Source organism: Mesitornis unicolor, unplaced genomic scaffold, assembly GCF_000695765.1.
Source record: "Mesitornis unicolor isolate BGI_N332 unplaced genomic scaffold, ASM69576v1 scaffold9348, whole genome shotgun sequence".
NCBI lineage: Eukaryota > Metazoa > Chordata > Aves > Mesitornithiformes > Mesitornithidae > Mesitornis > Mesitornis unicolor.
In genome coordinates, this window is record NW_010203844.1 from 16,432 (window position 1) to 38,984 (window position 22,553).

The 22,553-nt window shown below is 49.1% G+C and overlaps 1 protein-coding gene across 2 annotated transcripts in view; it reads right to left on the reverse strand.

Annotated features, from left to right (window-relative positions):
- The window catches only part of ACSS2 (acyl-CoA synthetase short-chain family member 2), a 28,080-nt gene that overhangs the window by 4,629 nt on the left and 898 nt on the right, over positions 1-22,553 (reverse strand). Inside the window, exons 2-9 of one of the 2 annotated variants that reach the window (XM_010190863.1) lie at positions 7,784-7,875; positions 7,138-7,241; positions 6,792-6,864; positions 5,915-5,990; positions 4,642-4,756; positions 3,068-3,106; positions 1,127-1,264; positions 709-879 (exon numbers count right to left, since the gene is read on the reverse strand). In XM_010190863.1, the coding sequence (XP_010189165.1) occupies positions 709-879; positions 1,127-1,264; positions 3,068-3,106; positions 4,642-4,756; positions 5,915-5,990; positions 6,792-6,864; positions 7,138-7,241; positions 7,784-7,875 (808 nt within the window). The remainder of the gene's footprint in view (positions 1-708; positions 880-1,126; positions 1,265-3,067; positions 3,107-4,641; positions 4,757-5,914; positions 5,991-6,791; positions 6,865-7,137; positions 7,242-7,783; positions 7,876-22,553) is intronic. The other variant, XM_010190864.1, reaches the window with a different exon arrangement.

Below are 22,553 nucleotides of genomic sequence, written 5' to 3' on the forward strand. Positions count from 1 at the left end.
GGCACCATGCAGTGAAAACAGCTCAGGGACCTCTCTTACTGCTTCCTTGGGATGGATTTGGCATCATCCCACCTCAAGTGTCCTAGCAAATGTCCCCAGAAACACTCTAGCAGCAAGGGCACTTGAGTGGCTACCACAGTGACAAAGTCCCACTAGACCAAATGACCCCAAACACAGTGACAGAACCACAACCAAAAGTACCAAGAACTCCAAAATGGACCCCCATAACATGACAGTGATTTTCCTGCTTGCATTTCCCTTTGGGAGCCTTAGGCACAGGCCGCTGCTCCCTGATCTGTATACAAGTTACAGCCATACACTGCCAAGGGAGATCCAGGCACAGGAGCTAAATGCAGGCTGTCAAATCAGCATCAGCAGAGAAAACATCACTCCCTGCTCCTGATCCAGCTTTCGCATCACTCCGCAGCAGCCCTGGCTCCCCTGACAGACAAAGCTTGTACTTCTGAGGGAAAGTAACAGGGGAGCACTTGAAAAATTAACCATCCAAAAAGCCACACATAGACTAGCCCGACCCCACCTGCCACTGAGCAGTCACCCGTGCCTTCCTTGGGGATCACTACCCTTCCTCGCAGAGCCCAGGGCACTGCATGCAAATGAGAAGCAAACCCATCCCAGAGCAATGCAGGGATGTGGCTCAGCACCACCACTTCCTTGGAGTAAAAGCACTCAGCTCCATCCAGCACTTACTAACACGCTGGTTGCCCCATTTGCCAAGGGTCCATAAGTGAGGTAGGAATGGCCCGTTATCCATCCAATGTCAGCTGTGCACCAGTAGACATCCTCGGGTTGGTAATCAAACACGTATTTAAATGAGGTGGCAGCAAAGAGCATGTATCCACCCACCGTATGCAGGACACCCTACAGAAAAGAAGGCACACAACTGTCAGGGCAAGCTCCCACCAGGGCCCTCACCCCCCCAAGCCAAGCTGAGCATCACCAGGCCACTGAGCTCAAACCGCAGCTGAGCACACATGACCAGCACATCCCCTTTCCCAGCACCTCCCTGGCTCCTCTTCTTACTGGGGCCTCCCAATGGGTCCCTCACCAGTTCCCACAGCTGAGGTGTTGCTGTGGTTCAGCCTGGCTGGTGAGCTGGGACGTGTACCTTTGGTTTCCCAGTTGAGCCGCTTGTGTAGAGGATGAAGAGCTCGTCCTCCGAGTCGCACCACTCTGGCTCGCACTCCGTGCTGGCACCGCTCATCAGCTCGTGCCACCACACGTCCACAGCTGGGTTCCAGGGGGTCTGAGAAAAGCACAAGATCAGAAACAGGCCCACTCGAAAGCAAGAGAGGGGGGACGAGGGGTGTAGCCCCAACCTCGCCCCCCTCATGGACCACTGAGGCAGATGTTCACAGCACAGCTTCTGCCTCAGCACCGCCTGCTGCAAACCATGCACCACAGCTGCAGCTCCCACTTCAGAAGCTCCTTGTCTCAGCCCACAGCCATGAAAAAAACCTTTAAACACGGTCTGGCTGCAAGACCTGAAGCAGATCATCCAAACCACTGGTGACACTGATAAATCCCTCTCAGCAGCGAGGAGAGGGCCCGCAGCAGCTGCTCTGTGCTCTCACAGCAAAGGGGCTCCTCCTGGGCTGCCCTGAGCTGTAGTCGAACAGCAAAGCAGTGAGACTCAGCACAGCCACACACTCACCGCCCCTGCACACCTTGCAGGGACCCTATGGCAGCAAACAGGAACATAGGCTCACGCTGCTTGGCCCTGCAGACCTGAAATCCATTATCTGGATTTTAAGGTAACTACCCTGGTAAGAAGTGACTGCTCCAACACAGAACTGCCCGGCAGTGGCCACTTGAAGGATGTCCAAGCTGTGACAGAGCCACCAGTGCTTGTGGCTGATGGGCAGAGGTCACCTCAGTTGCTGTCCTGGCTGCCTGGCTCTCTGTGGTGGCACAGCTCAGTGCAAGACCTGACTCTCCCTGACCTTCTCGCTTTTCCTCAGAGGAGCTTGGGGGCAGCCAAGTGGGTAACACCCCCAAGGCTCAGCACAGACCTCCACTTTGACCATCTCTGTGAGCGCAGGTGTGCTGACCCACAGCCTTGCAGCTCCCATCTGGGACACATCTCACAGAGTAGAGCCCATTGCACAGACACGGCCTGCAGAGTCCCCACAGCTCCCTCAGCTGGGGTGCAGAACAGCTACGGGGTCACACCGTGACTCTGCAGCCCTGAAGATGTCCATGTGTCATTTGGAGGCACTGGGACCCCACAGCCCAGCATGCAGCTCCTGTGTAAGTGGTGCAGGGGAGACAAGCTACCTGACAGCCCAGAATAACTAAGCCCACTTGGAAAGCTCTCACGGATCCCCAGGGCTCCTGGCTTTACATAGGGAAATGGTTTCCACAAGTCTGTCCCATCAGAAAGCTCCCAGCAAGGCACCAGGTCAAACAAGCCCAGGGTGGGCTCACACGTGCCCATCCTACAGTTGCTGTCTTGCATCCCTCCCTCAAGGATCTCTCAATTTTAGCACCCAAATTCCACTGCCCCACAGAGGCGGTCAGACCCATGGCACGGCACACAGCCCCCAAAGCCAGGCCTGCCTCTGTCTGCCTGCTCCTGAGACCGCAGGTCCTTGGATGGGACAGGGAGAGTCCACATGTTGGGTCTGGAGCTCCAGGTTTGCTGCCCGTGGCCAGGAAGCTGTGGGCAATCCCTGTCAGCCTCACTGCAAAGGGGAGTGCACTGCAAGAGCTGCTTTTAAAAGGCAGAGGGATGAACCGTCACCCGAATGCTGATGGTGCATCCCAGCGGCTCTGCATGTGCCCCCGGCAGCACACCAACGTGCACTCAGGGGGGTTATGGATGCAGGTTTGCTTCTGGCAGCAAAGTTGGTGGCACCGCATTCACCCCAAAACTGTGGGGAGCTCTGGCCAAGCGGTGAGTGGTATCTGCTGCTAACATGCAACTGCTGTGACTTGGTTAGGAAGGCACGTGTAGCCGTGCAGTCAGAGCGTTTAGGAAGGTGGAGCACCGGAGGGGGAAGCGGTGGGGAGGTGTCACGAAGAGGGAGGCAGTGCTGCATGTAAATACCTTGGGATGGAGTCTCTGTGAGCTCTCTGTCTTTTTTTCCTGTTAAAAATCCACAAAAAAGGTGTGAAAGTCGAGAAGCGGAAGATCCACACCAAGCTTTGCAGGCAGGGAGCTGGAAGCCCACAGGCCCGGATGCTGGGAAACCATCCCAGCAGGCTGGAAAGTGCTCAGATCCGGAGCCAGGCCAGGAGATGCCCCCTGAGGAAAAGCCTGCCCATTTCCATCACCTTTCCTGTGCACTGACCACCCCCTGCACACAGGCAGTGGGTACAGAAGCACAGAGCCAGCACACAGCCCATGGACCATCCGATAGCGTTACGCAAGCCAATGGCATGGTAAAAATGTGCTCACAAGGGAAAACAATCTTTAATAAAAGTGTCTGAACAAGCAGAGCAGCAAGAGCTAAAGGGTAAGAGGCACCCGTCAGCCTCCTCCCGGGATATTCTGCACAATAACCTCACCAGCGATGACCAGCACAGGGACAGGCTTCTCTGCAATGCCTGACCACGGAAATCTCACACAGGAAGGTTGGTCTGCTCCAGTTCTGCCACCCCTTTGCAGCTACTGCCTCCTTTGGGGCAAAAGAGGCCAATGTAACACAACCGGGCTGGCAAACACCAAGCAACACCTCAATAAAACTAACACAGTCGAACAAGAAAAATTAACTCAGATACAGAATCTGCTGGACTCCTTGCTCCAGGGCTGTGCACAGATAATCCCTTCTGAACGCAGAGCCCAAAGCTCAGATGCGTTCCCCACATACAACCCATTTCTGAGCAAGCAGCAGCCTGAGGATAACCCAAAGCAAATAACCACCAAACACAGAGGGACAGATGACACCGTTGCAGGACATGGAGCTGTCAGGCAGTTGACAGCAACCTGCCTTTTTGGCAGATGAAGGCACAGCAGGGCTGCACAGCAGCCTCAGGAGCTCAGCAGGCAGCCATGGCCCCACGACACCTCCTCCTCCTTCCACCCCCGTTTCCCCCCACGCCTCTGGCCCACATCCTTTCATCTGGTTTCAGTTGCAAGGGAAGCCCCAGCCCCGCCAGCTGACACGGTTCCTGTGCCAGCTGCACAGGCACTGCACTGTTCTCAGCGAATGGCTGTTGTCATGTTGGGGGGCTGTGTTGAACCCACGCTGCAAGCACAAATCTCCTGTCTTTCCTCTCCTGCTTCCACCATCACAGCTACAGCACAGGACAGCACTGGTCTTTGCACAAAAGGGGACATATATACAGAGCTATGAAGGAAAATCCCTTCACTGGGTGGAAGAAAACAGGCATCTTGTCCTTGTCCTAGCAGCTATGGAAGCCGTGCCCTGCTGTGCTCAGGGGTCCTGTGGGCTGGCTCCAATCATGGTGTTAAAGGAAGCAGCAGGGACAGGATCTAGGCAAAGGAACCATTTTTCAGACCATTCACAGTGCAACAACAGCAAGGAGAGGAGAAAACAAGAACAGGAGTCCGAGAACAGGAGCATCCAGGGAAGTGCTGCAGTGGTTTTGCACTGATTGATTCACTGGCCTCAAGCCCACTGCAATAAAATCTCCCCTCTCATCCCCCCAGGAGCATACCTGTACATCCTGGCACAGCCTTTTGAGAGGAGGAGACTTGCTGCACGCCCCATCCATCGCTATCTCTTCCCTCCCCAGGTGTTTCACCACGATGCACTTTTTCAAAGGGGAGCCCCTGTAAAAGCAGGAGCCATCAGTCCAGGCTCTTCAGGCAAGGGCTGAGCCTGCTCTTTGTGGGCTCGTGTCGACCTAAAGCATAAGCCACCATGCAAACTTCAGGCACAAGACGAATGGCCAAGGAACCAGCCACAGGAACAGAGCTCGGGGAACAGGAAAGATCTGTGCACAGCTTTCAGGGGATTTATCAGGTGTGTTTCCTATGGAGGAAGCAAGGTTCCCACAGGCATCTCTCAGGTCACTGCTGGGGAGATTCCTTACAAACCCCACATGTGCCCACCTGTGACCGCAAACAAGAACTCCCACAAGACCAAGGAGATATGGGGTGGCTGCTCCCATGCCTAGGTGTGACCAACTGGTCAGATTCAGAGGGAGGAAAGGCTTCCAAAGACAGATTACACACCAAGGAAAAGCATTTGTCCCCTCATGAAGGCAAACACAGCCTACCGAGAATGCAAACAAAATGATCTGTTCTCCCTTGAACCCTGTCAGGGTACCAACACACTGTCTCCATCAGTAAATTCCCAAATTCAGGATAACTTCTGTCCTCTCAGGTACCAATTTTTACAGACATATCAACTTATGTTTTCAAATTTTAGTGTTTTAAATGCTTTAAAAGAGTTGGAATTTCTAACATGCAGACTATCTGCCCTACATTTTCATGTCTGATCTAACCTACGAGACCACATTCAATCTCATACGAGCTATGCAGACATCATGTCTGTAAGCTTGGTAAAGTCATTCCACCATGATTATTTTCCTTTCCGTAAAATCTGATGATAGATCTCTCTCTTTATGGTTTACAGTATCTCAGTGAAGATGCTTACAAAAATAAAGCAGCTTCACCATACCCTTGTGCACAGCCAGCCCTGACCCTGTGCACATGTTGGTGCGTGTCAACTGGAACGCCTGGCCCTATTTACACAGCCATTTCCCAAACTTGAATAATTTCTGGTTTATTTCACTATTGTTGAATTAGTGCCTTTGGAACAAGACTTAAAAGACTTAAGACTCAAAGCACGTCTTACTTCTCAAAGGCTCGTGAATGCAGCACAGCTTGAGACTGCACTGCTGCAGTCTGCCCACCTATGAAAATTTCCACTTGTGCAGGAGCAGATTCTGGCAATAATGCCCTTATGAGGGAATCCAAACTTACTTGTCTTTACATTTCTGGAGGGCTTCATCTGCAATCTGCTTCAGGTTGACCAGCTTGTCCCCTCGAGAAAAGGCATCTGTAAAAAGGTAAGGTGAATATTAGAGAGGGTTCACAGCCAAGGCAGCCTGGGACAGCTGGAAGCAACAAGCACTTTCAGGAGGACAGAGTAGAGCTCCTGCACTGGAGTGAGGGAAACAGTTGATGGGAAAGGTTTCCTAATCCACCCTTTTAGCCTAGAGAAACAGATGCCAACAGAAATGGTGTAATTCATTCTCTCGGAGAGGTTCCAATTTGACCTGATAAGTCTCTTGGGAATACTCTGTGGGAAATAACCCAGCGCAGCCAGAGCACAGATCGCAGTTTAATGGGTCCTTTCCATGCCACGGACCTATTAATAAAAGCACTAAGTCTTGCACTATTGCAAAAAAAGAAAAAAGTTGGGGAAATGCAGTGGGCTTACATGCAAACACTACCACTTTCTTCATCCCTCGTTTTACAAGGCTGGGAGTTGCAGCAGAAACGTCCTTGAAATTGGGGAGGGAATACTCATATTAGGACTGCCTCCTAAATGACACATCTTGCAAACATCTGGCTGATTTGGAAGAGGATCGTGGATGAGAAGCGCTTGGAAACATGTTATTAGCAGCTAGTGACATCATGCTGTACAGCACAAAGTGGGCGGGCTGCTCAGATGCTCCGCTGTACGTTCAGAGCTGAAAACTACTCGAGCACAGCTACAAACCATGCATCTGCCTTGCGGCAGCTCAGCTGAAGCACTGCCCCTTCCTCTTCCACTTCCAAGTGCATCTGGCTTTTAAAATAAAGACCTTTCAGACAGGCAGCAGTAATGGCTCAAGGGCACAGATGTAGGTTTTACCTGCCGTGATGAGGAGAGAACAACCACAGTCGAGAATCCGCTCACAAAGGGAGTCTGCCGAGAAACCTGCAAACTGACAAGAGATCGCACAACCAAGTCAGCAACAACATAAGAAATCCCAAAAACCCAAGAGCAGCTGCGCAGTTCACCCATGGCACTGACAGGGAGCACTACAGCAGCTCATTCCACAGTTAATGCGGAAAAGGGCTAGGCAACAGCAGCACCTTAATTTAGTTTCCATCCATCTCTTGGTCAGCAGCCATTTTTCCAGCCCCTCTCCCAAAAACAAGAGCTGCTCCCTAAAGTGAGCTCAGCTCCAAGAGCAATGCGGAGGGCTTGTTCCTACCACAACGGAGTGCAGAGCTCCGATCCTGGCGCAGGCGAGCATGGCTACAACCAGCTCCAGGACCATCGGCATGTAGATGGAAACTCGGTCTCCTTTTTTGACACCTGCAGAGGGGAAAATGAGCGTGGCGCTTGTCAAAATGAACTCATTCCATGTCAAAAGAACAGAATATAGAAAGAAAAGAATAATTTTAAATCAGCATTCGTGTGCACACAATAAAGCCTTAGCTGGAGTTAGAGCTGAACCAGCCCTGGGTTTTGCCTTTCGAGCCCTATGGCTCCTGTAAGATGACTATGAACGCTCCATGTTGTTCTCATTGGACACAGGCCATTAAGAAGGCAGAAATGCAACCAGTGCCCACTGCTTGTTGGGAGTTTTGAGCCCAAATTTCTTCCTTGTACAGCTGACATGACCAGCATTGATTTATTTTACACAGACAGAGCCAGAGATCAATCTCCAAAAGTGCACTGCAGAGCAAATCTGCATCCATCCTGCTTCACAACTGTGGAAGCAGAGAGAGGAGTGAAGCATTTTTGCCCAGAATTACTCAACAGACTGGAAACCACACAAAAAATGACCCCAGCCTCCAAAACCCTGGCGCAATGCCTTCTTAGTATCCAATGCTCCCATTGCTTCAGCCGCATACCTTGGCTGCGGAGGACGTTGGCGAACTGACAGACTTTGTGAAGCAACTCTCTGTATGTTATTTTCGTAGAATCCCCAGGTTCATTCCCTTCCCTGGAAAAGCAAGGTAATATTTGTTATTGTACCAGCATTACAAGGTAAGAGTGATGCTGCAAATTCAGAGGTACTTACAGCTTTGGACAACACACATGTCCTCATCTGCCTTTCCGAGCACAGAGTAGCCAAACCCCAAAAATCCAATCCTGGACTAAAGTTCTCCAATAGTAGGAAAATTTAGTCCAAAGTCCCCAGCCCTGCGTAGGTCACTACACCTGAAAGCAACTGAATGCATGTAGTGGAAATACACGGTACTTAAAGAGAGGCAACAGAAGCAAAGCTAAGAGTGCCCAACACTTGAGTAAACCAGGATTTATGGCCTGGCACCCTTGCTCATATGCACTGCAGATATGTCTGCATGAAACATTGGCCAATGTCATCGTGCAGCAACACCCAGCCCTTAAATACCTATGATCTGAGGGACTGGGATGGGATGCCAAGGGTTGGCTTATTTTCCAAGGTCATATATAAATATACCCGTGTATATTTGCTCAGTGCCATGCCTGCTCTGTGTTATTCTCTCTGTGGTCCTCCATGAACCAGCTCTGGGCTCCTGCAGCCCAGGGACCAGTTCAGACACAGTGATGGGACAGAGAGTCAGGAGATGCAACAGGAATGTGTCATTCCCAGGGAAATGGTTTGCTGCCAAAATAAAAACCAGCTAATTTCAATGTGACGCAACACCATGCAAATGAGCTGGCACTCCCAGCAGACCAGATTAACAAAGAATTTGAAATGACATCACTCTTGGCAGAGCAGCGGTCTCCCACGCCCAGGAAGGAGAGGGACACTGCTCTGAGCCACTGAGGCACCGCTTGGATGTCTCTGCTTTCCCTGCACACGAGAAGCGCATCTCAAACACACCAGGTCCTCCTCCTCACTAGGCTTCAGGAGGGAAATTCAGGTCAGGGGATGCACCCAGGCTCGTCCTCAAAGCCAGCGCACATAGGGCACTGCTGGAGAAACGCAGAGCAAAGTCAAAGAGAACTCAAAACTTTTGCAAGGATTTCCAGAGGGCTTTCAAAGCCCTTCCCATTCATTTGCGTGACTGCAAAAGAGCTCCACTAGCATCAGCGGGGGAATCCTCAGGCTTCGGATTTTAAGATGATCTTGTGCTTAATGGGAAATAAGAAACAACCACATTTCTACAGGACAAGGCACCTCCTTTCACTGCATCTCCAGCACAGGCCTCCAAGCAGTCTCTCAAGAGCAGGCGACGGCTTTAAGTGTCCCCGCATCTGAAAATAGTCTGGAGTGCCCACAGCTACACTCAGCGAGCTACCGCAGCACTCGGAGATTGCTCTGTCCTCTTCTCTGGCACAAAAGCCCAGGGAATTACCTACTTTAGACCAGGCATTTAAAGAAATGCCCACTCGCACGCTACCAAGTGCTCTGTGCGTCAAACGTGAGCCTGTAAGGTCCTGGCAGCAAAGTCCTGGGAGCAGCATCTTCCCTTCAGCACCCATCAGATATAAGCAAGAGCTGTCAGTCCTGAGCCTCTCGCATGGACTCACTTGCCCAAATTAAACTGAAAAAGAAATAAAACTAAAATAAAAACCCTCACATTTCTGAGAATGCTACTGCAGTGCTCACCTCCACACCTGCAGCGCACAGCCCAAGCCTTGCAAATCCAACATCCCCCTAATATATCCTTTTTTAAGAACTGGTGATGGAAATAGCTGGCAGCAGCGCTGTCATGACTGCTAGTATACGATGTTTTATCTAACAGTAAGCCTTCTTCTGAAGGGAAAAACCAATTTTCAGCTCCCCAAACTTCCCAGATACATCATTAGATGAGATACATGGCGAATCACAGTTTGAGCTTGACATTTCTGTTATCTCCCTCAAACTGAGTCCTGCATTTAGCAACTAGTAATCCAAACTTTTACAGTATCATCTGGGTCACAGCAGGGATGTATTTGAGTATTTTAGCACTTGAGAAGCCCATGTTTTACATACTGCATGTTGCGTGTACAATCAGCTGGAGAAAGGCATTTTCTGGCCATATGGTCTCAGCTGAACCACCCATCGACTAAGGAAACGCAAGTTCTTTAAGCTAAACACACAGATGCAGAACAAGGGACCTTATGAGGCAGGCTTTCTCCTAGAGATTGGTTGAAAAAGTCAGGTTTCATGCGAAGATGATAACTTTCTACCTGCCTGCAACCATTCATGGCCAGGACCATCAGGGACCATCACCACAGGGCTGTGCAGGACAGTGGCACCCCGCTGTGCACAAAAGAGATCCCTGTCAGCATATTAAAGGAAGCAAAGGCTCTGCAGAGCACTACTCACATGCAGAGCAGCAGCACTGGGAGGGGGAAGCTGTGGCCAGATGCCCTGGGTACTTGCACCAAAGCACGTTACGAAGTGACTGCTCTGCCACGCATTGGGGCTGACCACAGGACTTCTCAAAGCCCTCATCCGCTTCAACCACTCATCAGGTAACCAAGCAAGGCTTACACTGCCCATCCAAGCAAGCTGAGCCTATCTCTGCTGTAGGATAACAAGCTCTGTACACTTCCCAGCGCACCCAAACGGACCTGGCAATGAATGAGCAGTGCTGTTGTTTCTGTCTTTCATCAGAACTTCCAAGTAAAAATAATTTACATAACCTGTTTGAATAATGGATGAAAACAGCTTCCCTGTGCAACACTGCCTCAGGATTTGCATGGAGCAGCAGGAAGTACATGTTGCATCAGCGGAGTTACGGTTTTCAAGGTAACTGTCGACGATGATTGTGGTTTACAAAGGTTATAACACCACTAAGAGAAGCTGGTGTTCAGGAGAAAATGATGAAATGAAGCCGAGCGAGTGAAGTGTTACAGGTCTGCAAGACCTGCCAGACCATCTGCAGTCAGAAAGAGAAAAAACACAGAACAAAGCAAACTACAGCACAAAGCCACAGCCTATCTGACCCTTGTAAATGCTCCCACTGAGGAACAAAGGGGTTGAACATCATTGAAGTTTCTCCTCTAAGCTCCTGTGGCCACATCACCCTCAAATAAAAGCATTAACCCAAATTTACCAAGTGCAGCTGTGGCGCGGGGCACCTGGAAGGTAAACGTGCAGAGCACAGCCAACCACCTCAAAGGCACCAGGTTTCACTCCCCAACTGGCGCAGCGGTGACGGCAGCCCACAGCACGGTTTCACTTCATACAGGAAAAAGGCTCCACATTTCAGCTACTGGAAACCACCCTTAAGAAAACACAGATTCCCAGTTTGAAAAAGGTGTTGGAAGAGGGAAAGGACGCTTTCCCAGATGCTAAAACATCACTGTGGGAATGTCTGCCCTAAAACATTCCTGGCGCTGTCTGAACTAAAACACACTCAAGAGCCCAAAATACCTCCTGAGTACAGGACCAGGCTGGTGCATGAGAGACACGGGATGGAGATGGCCTGGCCCCAGAGCACAGAACAAAGCGAAGGAAGGAGCTTTCCTCTACCTCACCTCCAAGGTCACCGGGGACGGCCAGATGGGTTCATGGCTTCCCGATCCGCCCCGCGTCCAGAATTAGAGCAGCCCAAATGCCAGGCTGAGCTCGGCCAGGCCAAGCTCCTGCCATCTAAGGAACGGGCTCACGTGCACACCGCATGGGCAGCAAGAGCCCCGGGCCTTTCCAATGCCTGCGCCAGCACTCGTGGGCTGCGTGTTCAGCTACCGGCGCTCTGAGCTGCTCACGGACCTCCTGCTGCCACTTGGCCTTGGCTGTTCTAGGAGTGACGGGAAAACTGCAGCCTGGAGAAGGGTCTGTCCAGGGACAGCTTGGTAGTTTGGGAACAGCAAAACAGACAGAAAAACTGAAAAAAGTGGGATTTCTCTCTCCACTTCCAGTCTTGCTTATTCCATATGACACAGGAATGGCACTCGAGTAGAGAGAGCCCTTGAAAACGTGTCCTTGGGAAAACGGATTGCGTTGAAATGTGAAGTTTGGAGAGACCAGCTGCTCAAGATAATCAGAAAAAGACACCGTTTCATCAGGAAAAAATGCTTGTACTTGCACGAGTTGTTCAATATGGAAAAGCTCCTATAGAGACGGCCTAAAGCAGTGTCTGCACCGATTACTCCAGGGAGCCGAGCTGAAATGTGTCTGTAAAAAACTTTTATGAGAACATTTCATAATAACGGGACAGATTTCCCAGCCCTGCCCACGCTCAACGTCACCTATCTCCCATGGTAATGCATGGCAGCAAAACCCAAAGGAGTTCTGGGAAGGCTGAGAGGTTTTTCAAGTAAAAAGTCTACCAGAAAGTTCAGCCTCCATGGTCCTTGCAGACATGCTTGAATCCTGTTGCATCACGACAAGCATCAAGAAAGAAGAAGTTGTGTAATGATGGAGTGTAGCCTGGGAGGGGCTCGTGAAAAGGTTTTCCCAGTATGTTCAGAACTATCTGGCAGCACTGAGAGAGCATTGTTGAGTAAACCTGGCAACAGAAACCCCAGGGAAAAGGAAAATCTTATCAATTTAACAGCATCACCTTCTAAAACCATACAGCTAACTCCGAGACCTGCATTAAAACCACTATGATTTTCCCCTCCAGTGCCCCTCATACACATAGGTAGGGCCTAACAAAACTCCACTGTCAAATCCATCTCTGAGCCAAATAATCTCAACCAAGAGTTGATCACGTACCTGGGATGAAGGGGTTCCTATCGCTGTAAAGAAACCCAAATCAGGCTGGCAAGCAGCGTTGTGCCGTGCCAAAGCAGGACCCAGTGCTCTGCAGAGCACGATGTGGTGTCCAGCCCCCAGCGCACGTCCTCTCCAGCCCAAATGACCCAAACGCAGGCACTACTCTGCCTGTATTTTACAAAACAGCTAAAATGGAGCTTATTTCTAAAAGGACAGTGGGCCACCATCTGCTCTGTGACCAGGGAATCAGTCTTCTAATGACCTTTAAAAATAGCCACATGGAAACGCAGCCTACAAAGAAAACACCCAACATGCCTGCATCGTTGCTAGTGTCCCGTAGGAAAAACCACATCAATCTTTCTGTCCGTCCTTCTCATTAAATATATTTTCAGCTACTGTATTTTCAGCCTTTCAGAGCCTGAACAGGTACCAGAAGCCTCTATAGTAATATTTATCTTGTGCAGCCCAACTGCTGTCCATTTCCCCGTACCCTGAGCGATGCCTACAGCACAGAGCCCAGCTGGAGGTGGACACTGCTCCAAACCACTTGTTTATTTATTGACCTTCCAGAATTTCCTCCAATTTTCCCACTCGTCTGCCAGGCTACATCCTAAACTCTACTTCAAGCCCCTTTCTTTAGGCTGTGGGATGCTCTAAAGGAACTGACACCTCCTGGCTTGCACCGCTGCTGGTTCATCAGTCAACACAAGCTTTGTACAGCCTGTGTTCGCACTCGAGAGCCTGAACACCCAGGGGCAACAGTTTTAGAGAAGACAGAATTGACAGCAAGGCCCTGTTCAAGGAAAATCTACTACTATTTTACCACATTCGACAAAACAAGGCCGTTACGATGGTGTCAGCAGCCGTTCGGTGCTGATGAGCATCTGCTCAGTGCCAAGGGGAATTCTGCTCCTCTGCGGCTCTGCATTCTTCCTCCTCACTTGATTATTCAGTAACCATAAAGCCAAGCGGATATGCACTAACTCTAATTATGTTCTTACTTAAAGTATTTTACAACACAGCCAATGAAGAATAACGATAGCTTTTTACCTCTTTTATTTAGAGGAAAGTTTAAGATCTTTTTGGAAAAAAAGCGTTTCTTTAAACAAAATTATTATGTAGTGTTGCAACAGAGCTCATATGCAAGATTTATGCAGCAGGTCACCGAGTTCGGCTGACCTCAGCCAGCATTTCTAACCCTGTGAGCTAAATCCACAGGACGCTGCAGAAGAACTCAGGAGTTTGACACCAGAGGAAACATTTTAGATGTTTACCATAAGTAACATTTTCAGAGGAGCACGGACTATTTTTACCAGTCCAACAGGAGGAGAGCTTATTTCCAGCACAACATAGCTGATTCCTTGTTGAAACAATTTGCAGTCGGGCCACAAAACATATCCTGGATGAAGCTTCTGTAAGTAAAATAATCAACAAGACACCTGCAGCTGGGAAACACCACATTTTGGGAAATACTGCATCTCTGGATGGAGCATAATGCCAAATTTTCAAGATTTAGAAACACTGAGGGCCAGGCAAGCTGATTTCAATGAAGTCTTAAACAATATCCATGAAGGTCATTATAGGAAATTGAACTTTTAATCCAATTTTGGGTGGACATTTCAGCTTCATGCCTCAGAAACCTCTACAGGCGATGGCCAGATGTCACCTGCTGGACTTTCATCTCGTTCAACACGAGGAACATCTCTTAGGAGATGGTCAGTGGCAACAGGAATGCAAAATATGCTTCACTAGCAGGTACCTGGGATTGAAAAAGTAACCAGGAAGGACACTGATTTCCTTGAGGGATTCCCCTAAAGAAGGGAGGTGACATTTGTGAACATGATAAGCTTTGAATTTACGGAGAACTGCCAGGGCTCCCAGTCTCGTATCACACCGCAATCTGACATTTACAAGCAGCGATGTGCAGAAATGCAAACAGAGAAGTGAAACCCTGCTCCGGCCGTGCGTAAGGGCTCTGACGCAGGGCTGGGGCAGAAGGAAAAGACAAGATCACTGTGCTGGTGGGAGTCTAGATGTCGTGTCAAAGCATTGGGAACCAGCACCACAGCCTGACAGCTCTGTGCACAGAAAGCCCACCAGGCACAAGTGAAATCACCCACGGGACTGGTGACTGGTGAACAGGATGCTCCAATGCCATGCTTGGGACAAGCAACCACTGACACCTCTTTTGGCAGAGCCTGATCACTCTGTCCCCTCTAAATGCCACTACTCAGAGTAAGAGTCATCCACATCAAGCCCAAGTCCTTGTCCACTCCTGCTCCGTTCACACCAGGGGGCCAGGGCAGAGCTCACAGCCCATTCACACAGGGCCAATGAGCAAACTGAAGGCTTTGATCTTCATGTCCTGAATCTGCACAGGAGTTCACCATCCTCTCTGTCCATGAACTCCATTTATTCACCCCAAGTCTCATCTCTCCTGCCAATATTCACAACATCCCACCATTGCATAACCGCGGTGCTCCTCCCAGCAGTAAACAAACTATTCTTAAAACACATAGAGGTGTCTGAAATACCTGCCAGTGATACACGATCCAGGTTTCACAGACGTGAGAAAATGTGGGAGCTATTGTCTGTGCAGGCACAGCCCTCACTACGCCCCCAGGTAGTTGTGCAACCACACACCCAGATCCATGCAGAAAGACAGCTTAGGGTAGGGTACAAAGCCAACATTGTAAGATGGCAATTTGCTCAGACAGAATAACAGAATCAGTTTCCTGTTCAGGAAAGCTGCATTTCTGCAAAGACTACGATACTTGATTTCATGGGAACAAAGTTGGGGTCTACTCCCCCACTTCTTGTGACCACTATATCGGCTGAGTATAACTTTGTGTACTTTATATTAATATTACTAATAATAAAACCCAGTATGATTAGCATTTTATTAAATTTGTTTCTATTTCAACCCACAGGTCTCCTTTCGTTTTCCTGATTCCCTTCCCCAGGTAGGGAGGGATCATTGGGTGATACAACAACTGTCTAAACCATGACAGAAACAACTTGTGTTCAGAGAAGAGCCACAAGGGTGGTGAGGGGTCTGGAGAACAAGCCTTATGAGGAGCGGCTGAGGGAACTGGGGTTGTTTAGCCTGGAGAAGAGAAGGCTGAGGGAAGACCTCATCACCACCTACAACTACCTCAAGGGAGGTTGTGGAGAGGTGGGTGCTGGGCTCTTCTCCCAGGTGATGGAGGATAGAACAAGGGGAAACGGCCCCAAGCTGTGCCAAGGGAGGTTCAGGTTAGAGATAAGGAGGAAGTTCTTTACTGAGAGAGTCGTCAGAAGCTGGAACAGGCTGGGCAGGGGGGTGGTGGAGTCACCATCCCTGGATGTATTTAAAGAGCGGGTAGACGAGGTACTTAGGGATATGGTTTAGGGGGTAGACAGGAACGGTTGGACATGATGATCTCAGAGGTCTTTTCCAACTGAGTGATTCTGTGATTCTGTGAACTTGGGAAAAATTATTAAATCCCTTTTGCTGGATCAACAGAACCAGACACTCTGACAAAGTAATGAGCAGCATAAGGAAAAAATACCAAGTAAGAATACAAAAGCTGCCACAAGCCTCATTTACATGGCAGTATTGCACTTCAGCACTGGGATGTTCCCAGCAGCTCAGCCAAGAGTCTCTCAGACTACAACAAACCACCACATTGGGAACCAGGGCCCAGTGTTTCGTCTCCAGGAGCTGCAGCAGGAGATGCTGTTCATGGAGGGCACATGAGCTTGGCCACCATTAGCAGTTCCATTTCAACACCGATCCCTGGGGTCCTGCTGCTGGTCCTCAAAAGTGACCACTGAAAGTGAGGAAAGGCGAACGCTAAAGCAGCTACACAGAAGGACCTTTCTTCCATTCACAGTTAAGTAACTGTCTTGAACAACCCTTTGTGGGAAACCTCACAAAAGCAGTCTGAAAACAGCCGTACCCGTACTCTCAGTGCCACCTGCTTTGCGCTTTGCAGGTCTGCCAGGAGGACTTCACTTTGCAGCTGCTCCATCACCTTTTCCAGCAGACTGCGCCGATCCATGCACACAGTGACCCAATTCCTCTGTACCACCAGGGGTGCAAGTTGGATTTACTGGTTCCCAGGACCCCCTCTATTGCCCTCTCTAGAAGGAGGGGTCTGGCAACCTCCCAGTCCTTGGCACAGCAGCCCTTTGCAATGGTACACAGCATACCCTGGCCAGCAGCTCTGCAATTTCACATTCAAGTTCCTGCACTCCTCTGGGGTGCATGCCATCTAATCCTGGGCACTTATTGACATCCAACTTGTTTATCTGGTCAAACACTTCCTGGATATTCCCTTGTATTTATACAGACAGATGCTGTATCCCTGCCAGCTGCAGCTACCAAGGGTTTCAGAGCGAAAGGCTGGGAACTAAAAAGCTTCCACACAACTGAAATGAAAACTGCTCCTGTGATTCAAGGCTGCTGCCGGTGTGTTCCCAAGCAGGAGAGCTCACACAACCCCTCTCCTTACTGCTCAGCCACGGAGCAACCACATGTGCTGCCCAAATGCCTTCTTTACAGAATTGACTTAACAGAGAAGAAAAGTCCCATCCTGCCTACAAGAGTAGGATTACAGGTTATTTGAGCTCAGTAAAGCTACTTCCAGTGCAGATCTCCAATAATGCTGAACGCTCTCCCACGGAGGCATAAGTCCGGGGTGCTTCTAAATGGGAAAAACCACAGACATTGTGTAACCAAGTTATCACCAACCTTTAATACCTGTCCCCTTCCTTCATTGCACTGCAGAGCAGAAAAGCACGCGGCTCAGAGCATTTGCTGGCTTCCTGCTCCTACACCATGTGATGGAAAAGGCTCTGCAGGGCAGGAATAGGGCTTGAGAGCTCCAAAACATCAAACCAAACAGCATCTCCCTGCAAACCAGCATGCGAACCTGACAGGGATGAGTCAAGCTCTGCTTCGGAAGGGGAAAAACAGTTCAAAGTGACTCCGTGCCTGCCAGCTGTCTGAGATACTCAGTGCTCAAAACCCTGACTCGCAGCATCTGGGAAAGCACACCCCACGCACTGGAAGCCCACAGGACAGTACCTGCCTGAAGAAGGTACTTTGCTGCTCTCACATATTTAGTTCATCTCTTTGGCACAACTGCTCACCTGGTAACGATCCCGGAGATTTCACTAGCAATAAAGAGAATGTAGGATGCAGCAAGCAAGTGCCAGTCATTAACAGAAACACTTGGAACAGAACAACCTCAAGATACAAGAGAAAACTAGTGGATGCCAGGTCTCGGCGCACACACATACAGCGTGGAAACAAGCTTCAGAACATGATCCCCATGTTTTCCATCCCCTCAGGCCAAACCAAGAGCCTCCAAAAAGCAGGCATCACCATGGTGCCCTGGGGCAACACCATCTATATCTCATCTGCAACTAGACCCACAGTGGGACAATCAGAGCTATTACATGAAAGGAGTTAATTCAGAGTCCAGCATGGCCTTGCTCTGAACAGCCCACAGCTGAAGACCGAGACTTCATCCACCAGTGGAGAAAAGGCAGGGAGCTACATCTGAGGGCAAGTCCTTCCTGTCCCAGCTTGCACTTATATACGAGCATCCAAACACAGCAGCCGTTTGCATGACTGCCACAGCATCAACCATACTGGTTGGTGACTGTCCCAGAACCGGGAGAGGAGGAATTCCACCAAAGAAACTGGGAAAGCATACGACCTGAATGTGTCTGAGCTACAACAGCTGCGCCCTTCACTCCTTGTTTTAATACCAGGTTTCTATCAATGCTCCCACCATTCCCACTCTTGCACTACCCACACAGCTCAGAGTCAGAGGGCCTCACAAAGCAGAGATGTTCTTGTCTGAGGTAGGACAATCACTGCTCTACAGCATTCAGACGGATGCAGCCAGTTTGGGAAATCCTCTCCCAGGCTGGAAGATTTCACAAAACTCACTGTAAGACAGCTACATTTTCTGTGATGAGAAGCTATCGTTAATCCTTGAAGGACGATACAAGATCTGCAGCTTAATAAAACACAAGTACAATGGATTTTATTGCTTGCATTAGGCACACCTAACCTGCCTGATTTTCAGAAGCAGAGCATGGTACTGTCCAGCAATGCTTCCACAGTAATTTTATCTGCCAAGAGCACCCTTCTATCACTCCACTCTCGGCACACACAATGGCCAGATGACACCAATGGCTGAAAATGCACCCCACAAAGCCTCTCTGGTTTTCAGGGCTGAGTGGGGCCACCCCTTTTCCCATGGAGAATCCCCACAGGGGAAAGAAGCTGTGCTGAGGCTGGGTAGTGCTGCAAGCATAAACCAAACCAATGGTAAACTTTCATAATGCTTCTCGTTGCTGCAGACCTTACTTGGATTTCCCTCCACAACAGGGATGGGGAAGAGCAGCATTGAGTACAGCTGTTTGGTAGCACCTGCAACAGGGCTTTGACTGCTCTCAGCAGCCTGCAGGCACACACCTGCAAATGTGCCAGTAAATGCAACCTTCCCATAGTGAATTTTCATTCTTTAAACAACCTGTGTGATTTAGGGATGTGCTTTCACTACCAGAACAGTATTGAAAGAGCATGCATCACTGGAAGTGTGACAAGTCATCCAGGAAGTTACCAAAGAAATGAAAAGTCAGTTTGGCACAGGACACTCAGAAGTCCTCAGCAGTTTAATGCAAGATTATTTCTGCAGACAGAAGAGGTCCAGACCTTTACAGCAGAAATGCAACTGAAACACAGCTTTATCTGCCTTAATTTTTGACTTTGGTATGGCACATCCCAGGAGGAACCACTCCATGGCAAGGAACAGCCACCAGATCAAGGAGCAGCAACACATCAGGGCCCCAGGAGCCAGCGGGTGTGGGCTTGTCCCATTTGGCCCCACGCAGCGTGTTTAGACTGAACCAGTGTTTGACAATCTGCATCATCTCTGGAAGGTTGCAGTCCAAAAACTATCTCCAGTTTCCCAACACAAACCTCCAGCAGGGCTTTGGACTTTTGCTTGTTTAGTGGTTTTGATTGCTTTGTGGTTATTTGTTTGTTTGTTTTCTGAAAACATGCTCTACAGTTGTTGATTTTTCCTTGCACAAAGATTTATTGGAAGAAATCTCACAGCTACAAGCCCATAAACCCTTTATTACATTAAAAACAACCCCAAACCACACACCAAAGGATCCACACCTTTGTGTGCCATGTTTGTCCTAGGCCCATTCTGGGAACCACATGCAGTTATTCTTTTGTTTAAACAAAGCTCCAGTAATCTCTGGCAGTTTTTACTATCTTTGTTTCTCCTTTCTAGATGTGTTACTTCATACGCAGGCGCAAGAAAGTGGAAAATTGATGCACTCTCCCAAAGATGGCAGAAGCCAGCAGCACCCTGCTCAGCCCGCTCACTTAGGTACAGGGAGGCTAAAAAACAGCGTGCAAAGCTCTACCTCCTGTCCCTGCCCCCTGGTCCCACCAGGCACCACCAGGAGTGCAGCTGGGACAACCAGTTTGAGAAACAAAGGTGAAAATTCAGTGCTTCGGCTACGCACAGGTTACACAGAAAAGAGGCTTCACCCAGGTACTTTCACACCCCAGGGTCTAATTAGAGCGAGTTTTGTAGTAGATGTTGTTCTGTTTGAATTCCCATCTGGTTGTATTTTTACCACAAGCTGCCCAGGCTGATGTTTCTATGAGATGATTAACAGGCACTTCAGCACACAACTAAGGGTTTGTCCACACACTGCAGGTATGCCTAGGGCATGGTAAAGGCATATTCTGCTCCTGCTCTAATTAATTAGAGCATTAATTAATTAATGTTCCCCACCACAGAACGTCCTCAACATTGCTTCAAGTCCTCTGCAAGTGTCCTCAGTGTCCCAGCTCATCTGTCCAGTGCACTTTGCCTCCAAGGCCTACAAAATCCACCGCAGATATCTACCTGCATTGTAGTGTTATTGACTTCAGCCTTTCCAAGTAATTATGAAAGAGATTTCACTTTTGAGAGCAGCACTTTATCAGAAACATTTCCTGGAGCTTCTGTTCCGTTTTAAGCCACATCAGCAATACTTAACAGAGAAAGAGGAATCAAAAGCAGCAGAAACAGAAATACTTGTAACGTTCACAAGCAGCAAGAGAGAGCTTAGTGAAACAGGGAAAATGGAAGTGTTTCCTGCTGACTCATGGTGGTCCTTTTGAACTGCATAGTCCTAACAGCACCAAGAGGATGATACCACGACACTAAACGTCACCTATGTACGAGTTGTTCAGTATGAAGCAATCCCATGTACCGCCCTTTGTGCTGAATGAGCAATTCCATGTGGTTTGGGATTAGACCCTGAGTGGAGCCAGTTTGGGCAGTCCTAGACTGTTGGTGGTGCAGAAGCCTTCAGAGCAGCTTGGCCGTAACAGATCTGGGTGAACTGCTCGTTCCTTCCCATCCATGCAAAGCTCGAGACAGCCACATCCAGCAGTGCACAGCAGCTCTGAGTTTTATCAGGACATCTCTCTCAGAGAAGCTCAGCAACACCTTCACACATTATTCATTTTTTTCCCTAATTTTTCCTCTCTGAAAGCAAAGACCATGGTCTCGTACCTTTTCAAAGCTCTCGGAGCCGGGCAGTCACCGACACCTTGGTGTAAGCTCAGCACTTTTTCCCACCTAGCAGGCTCCAGACTTACCTAGAAGCAGGTAGCCAATATATTTATTTAAAAAAAAAAAAGGGGGGGGTTTTCCCTAGGAATCCTCGCTGACTTTCAGAGGCTCTTATTTCTTTTTTGACCTTTCATACAGCATGACAAGTCTCAAGTCTTTTAGGAAACTTGGCTTGTTCAAAAGGGTGTTAAATGCAAAATGTGAAAGGCCAAGACGACAGCAATTACATATTGTTATTGAAGAAAAGCATGAGTCCAGAGAGGCGCGCACACTCCTGGAAGAGTAGCTTTATGAGTTGCAATCCTTAGCCCCACTTCCTCAAGACCTCAGTGCCACAAGCTTGCAGGCCAGCACCACACACGCCATTCTGCACGCCTCTTCATTTCCCCCCAGACATTCCCAGCTTCAGACACCCCAGTGCCAGGTCACCTGTGACAGAACCACACCAGGAGAGTTTATCCCAAAATAGTCAGGGAAAACTGTCTGCGAAGGAAGCAGAGAGCCCTTATTTTTCAGCACGGTGAACAGGACGACTGACAGATACCCACCATTTTAACATCCACTCCACGTTGCGCTCAGCATCACAAATACCCCCACAAAGGCTGCCAGAATAACTAAGAAGGAAAATCTTCACCCAGACCAAATGAAAGCTGTAGACTGCTGCCAAGCTGTCACCCAGAGATTAATGTGCAAGAAGAGCAATACACCCAGTCCCTCCATAAACCGGCAGCGCAGCTGCCAGCGCTGGCCTGCCAAATGGCCTTGTTTGCTGGCACACCTTTACCTGAATGAGTTTACAAAGGATTTTACATTCAGATGCTACAGTCATTTTACATCTGAGCAAGTCAAATAAAGTATTTAACCAGCAGGGAAGTAAATACTCTCTACCATTTCACCTGTGTCTTATCAATAAGATTATTTGCCTAGGCAGTACGTGTAATTCTTTTACTGGAATTACTTTTTCTTTTTCTTTTACAGCTCTATGGATGGAAATCATTATGAGCCCAATTTTAGAGTCACAGCCAGAACTGCACTTGTATAAACATGCACTGTAGCAAGGTAGCCCTCAGTCACCTTTAAACCAGGTGACTGGGGGGACCCTTCAGCTGCCCAAAATCACTTTGAGCAGCACAGCTGACCATCTTTACATGATTAGTATTTCCACTGCAGTGACAGTAAGACTCCAGCTGCTCAGCTGAAGGGACTCACCATAATCCAACAAGTTACTGCATCCCTGACAAGTGGTACATTCAGCTGTGCTTTCTGTACTGTCACGTACAGTCACATCGATGCAACACAAATGCATGCTAGTTCACGGGAAACAGCAAAACCCACAGGAAGGCAATGCACTGCTCTCACTCAGGGGACACAGCTGTGCTGCCAGCTGAGCTAGTT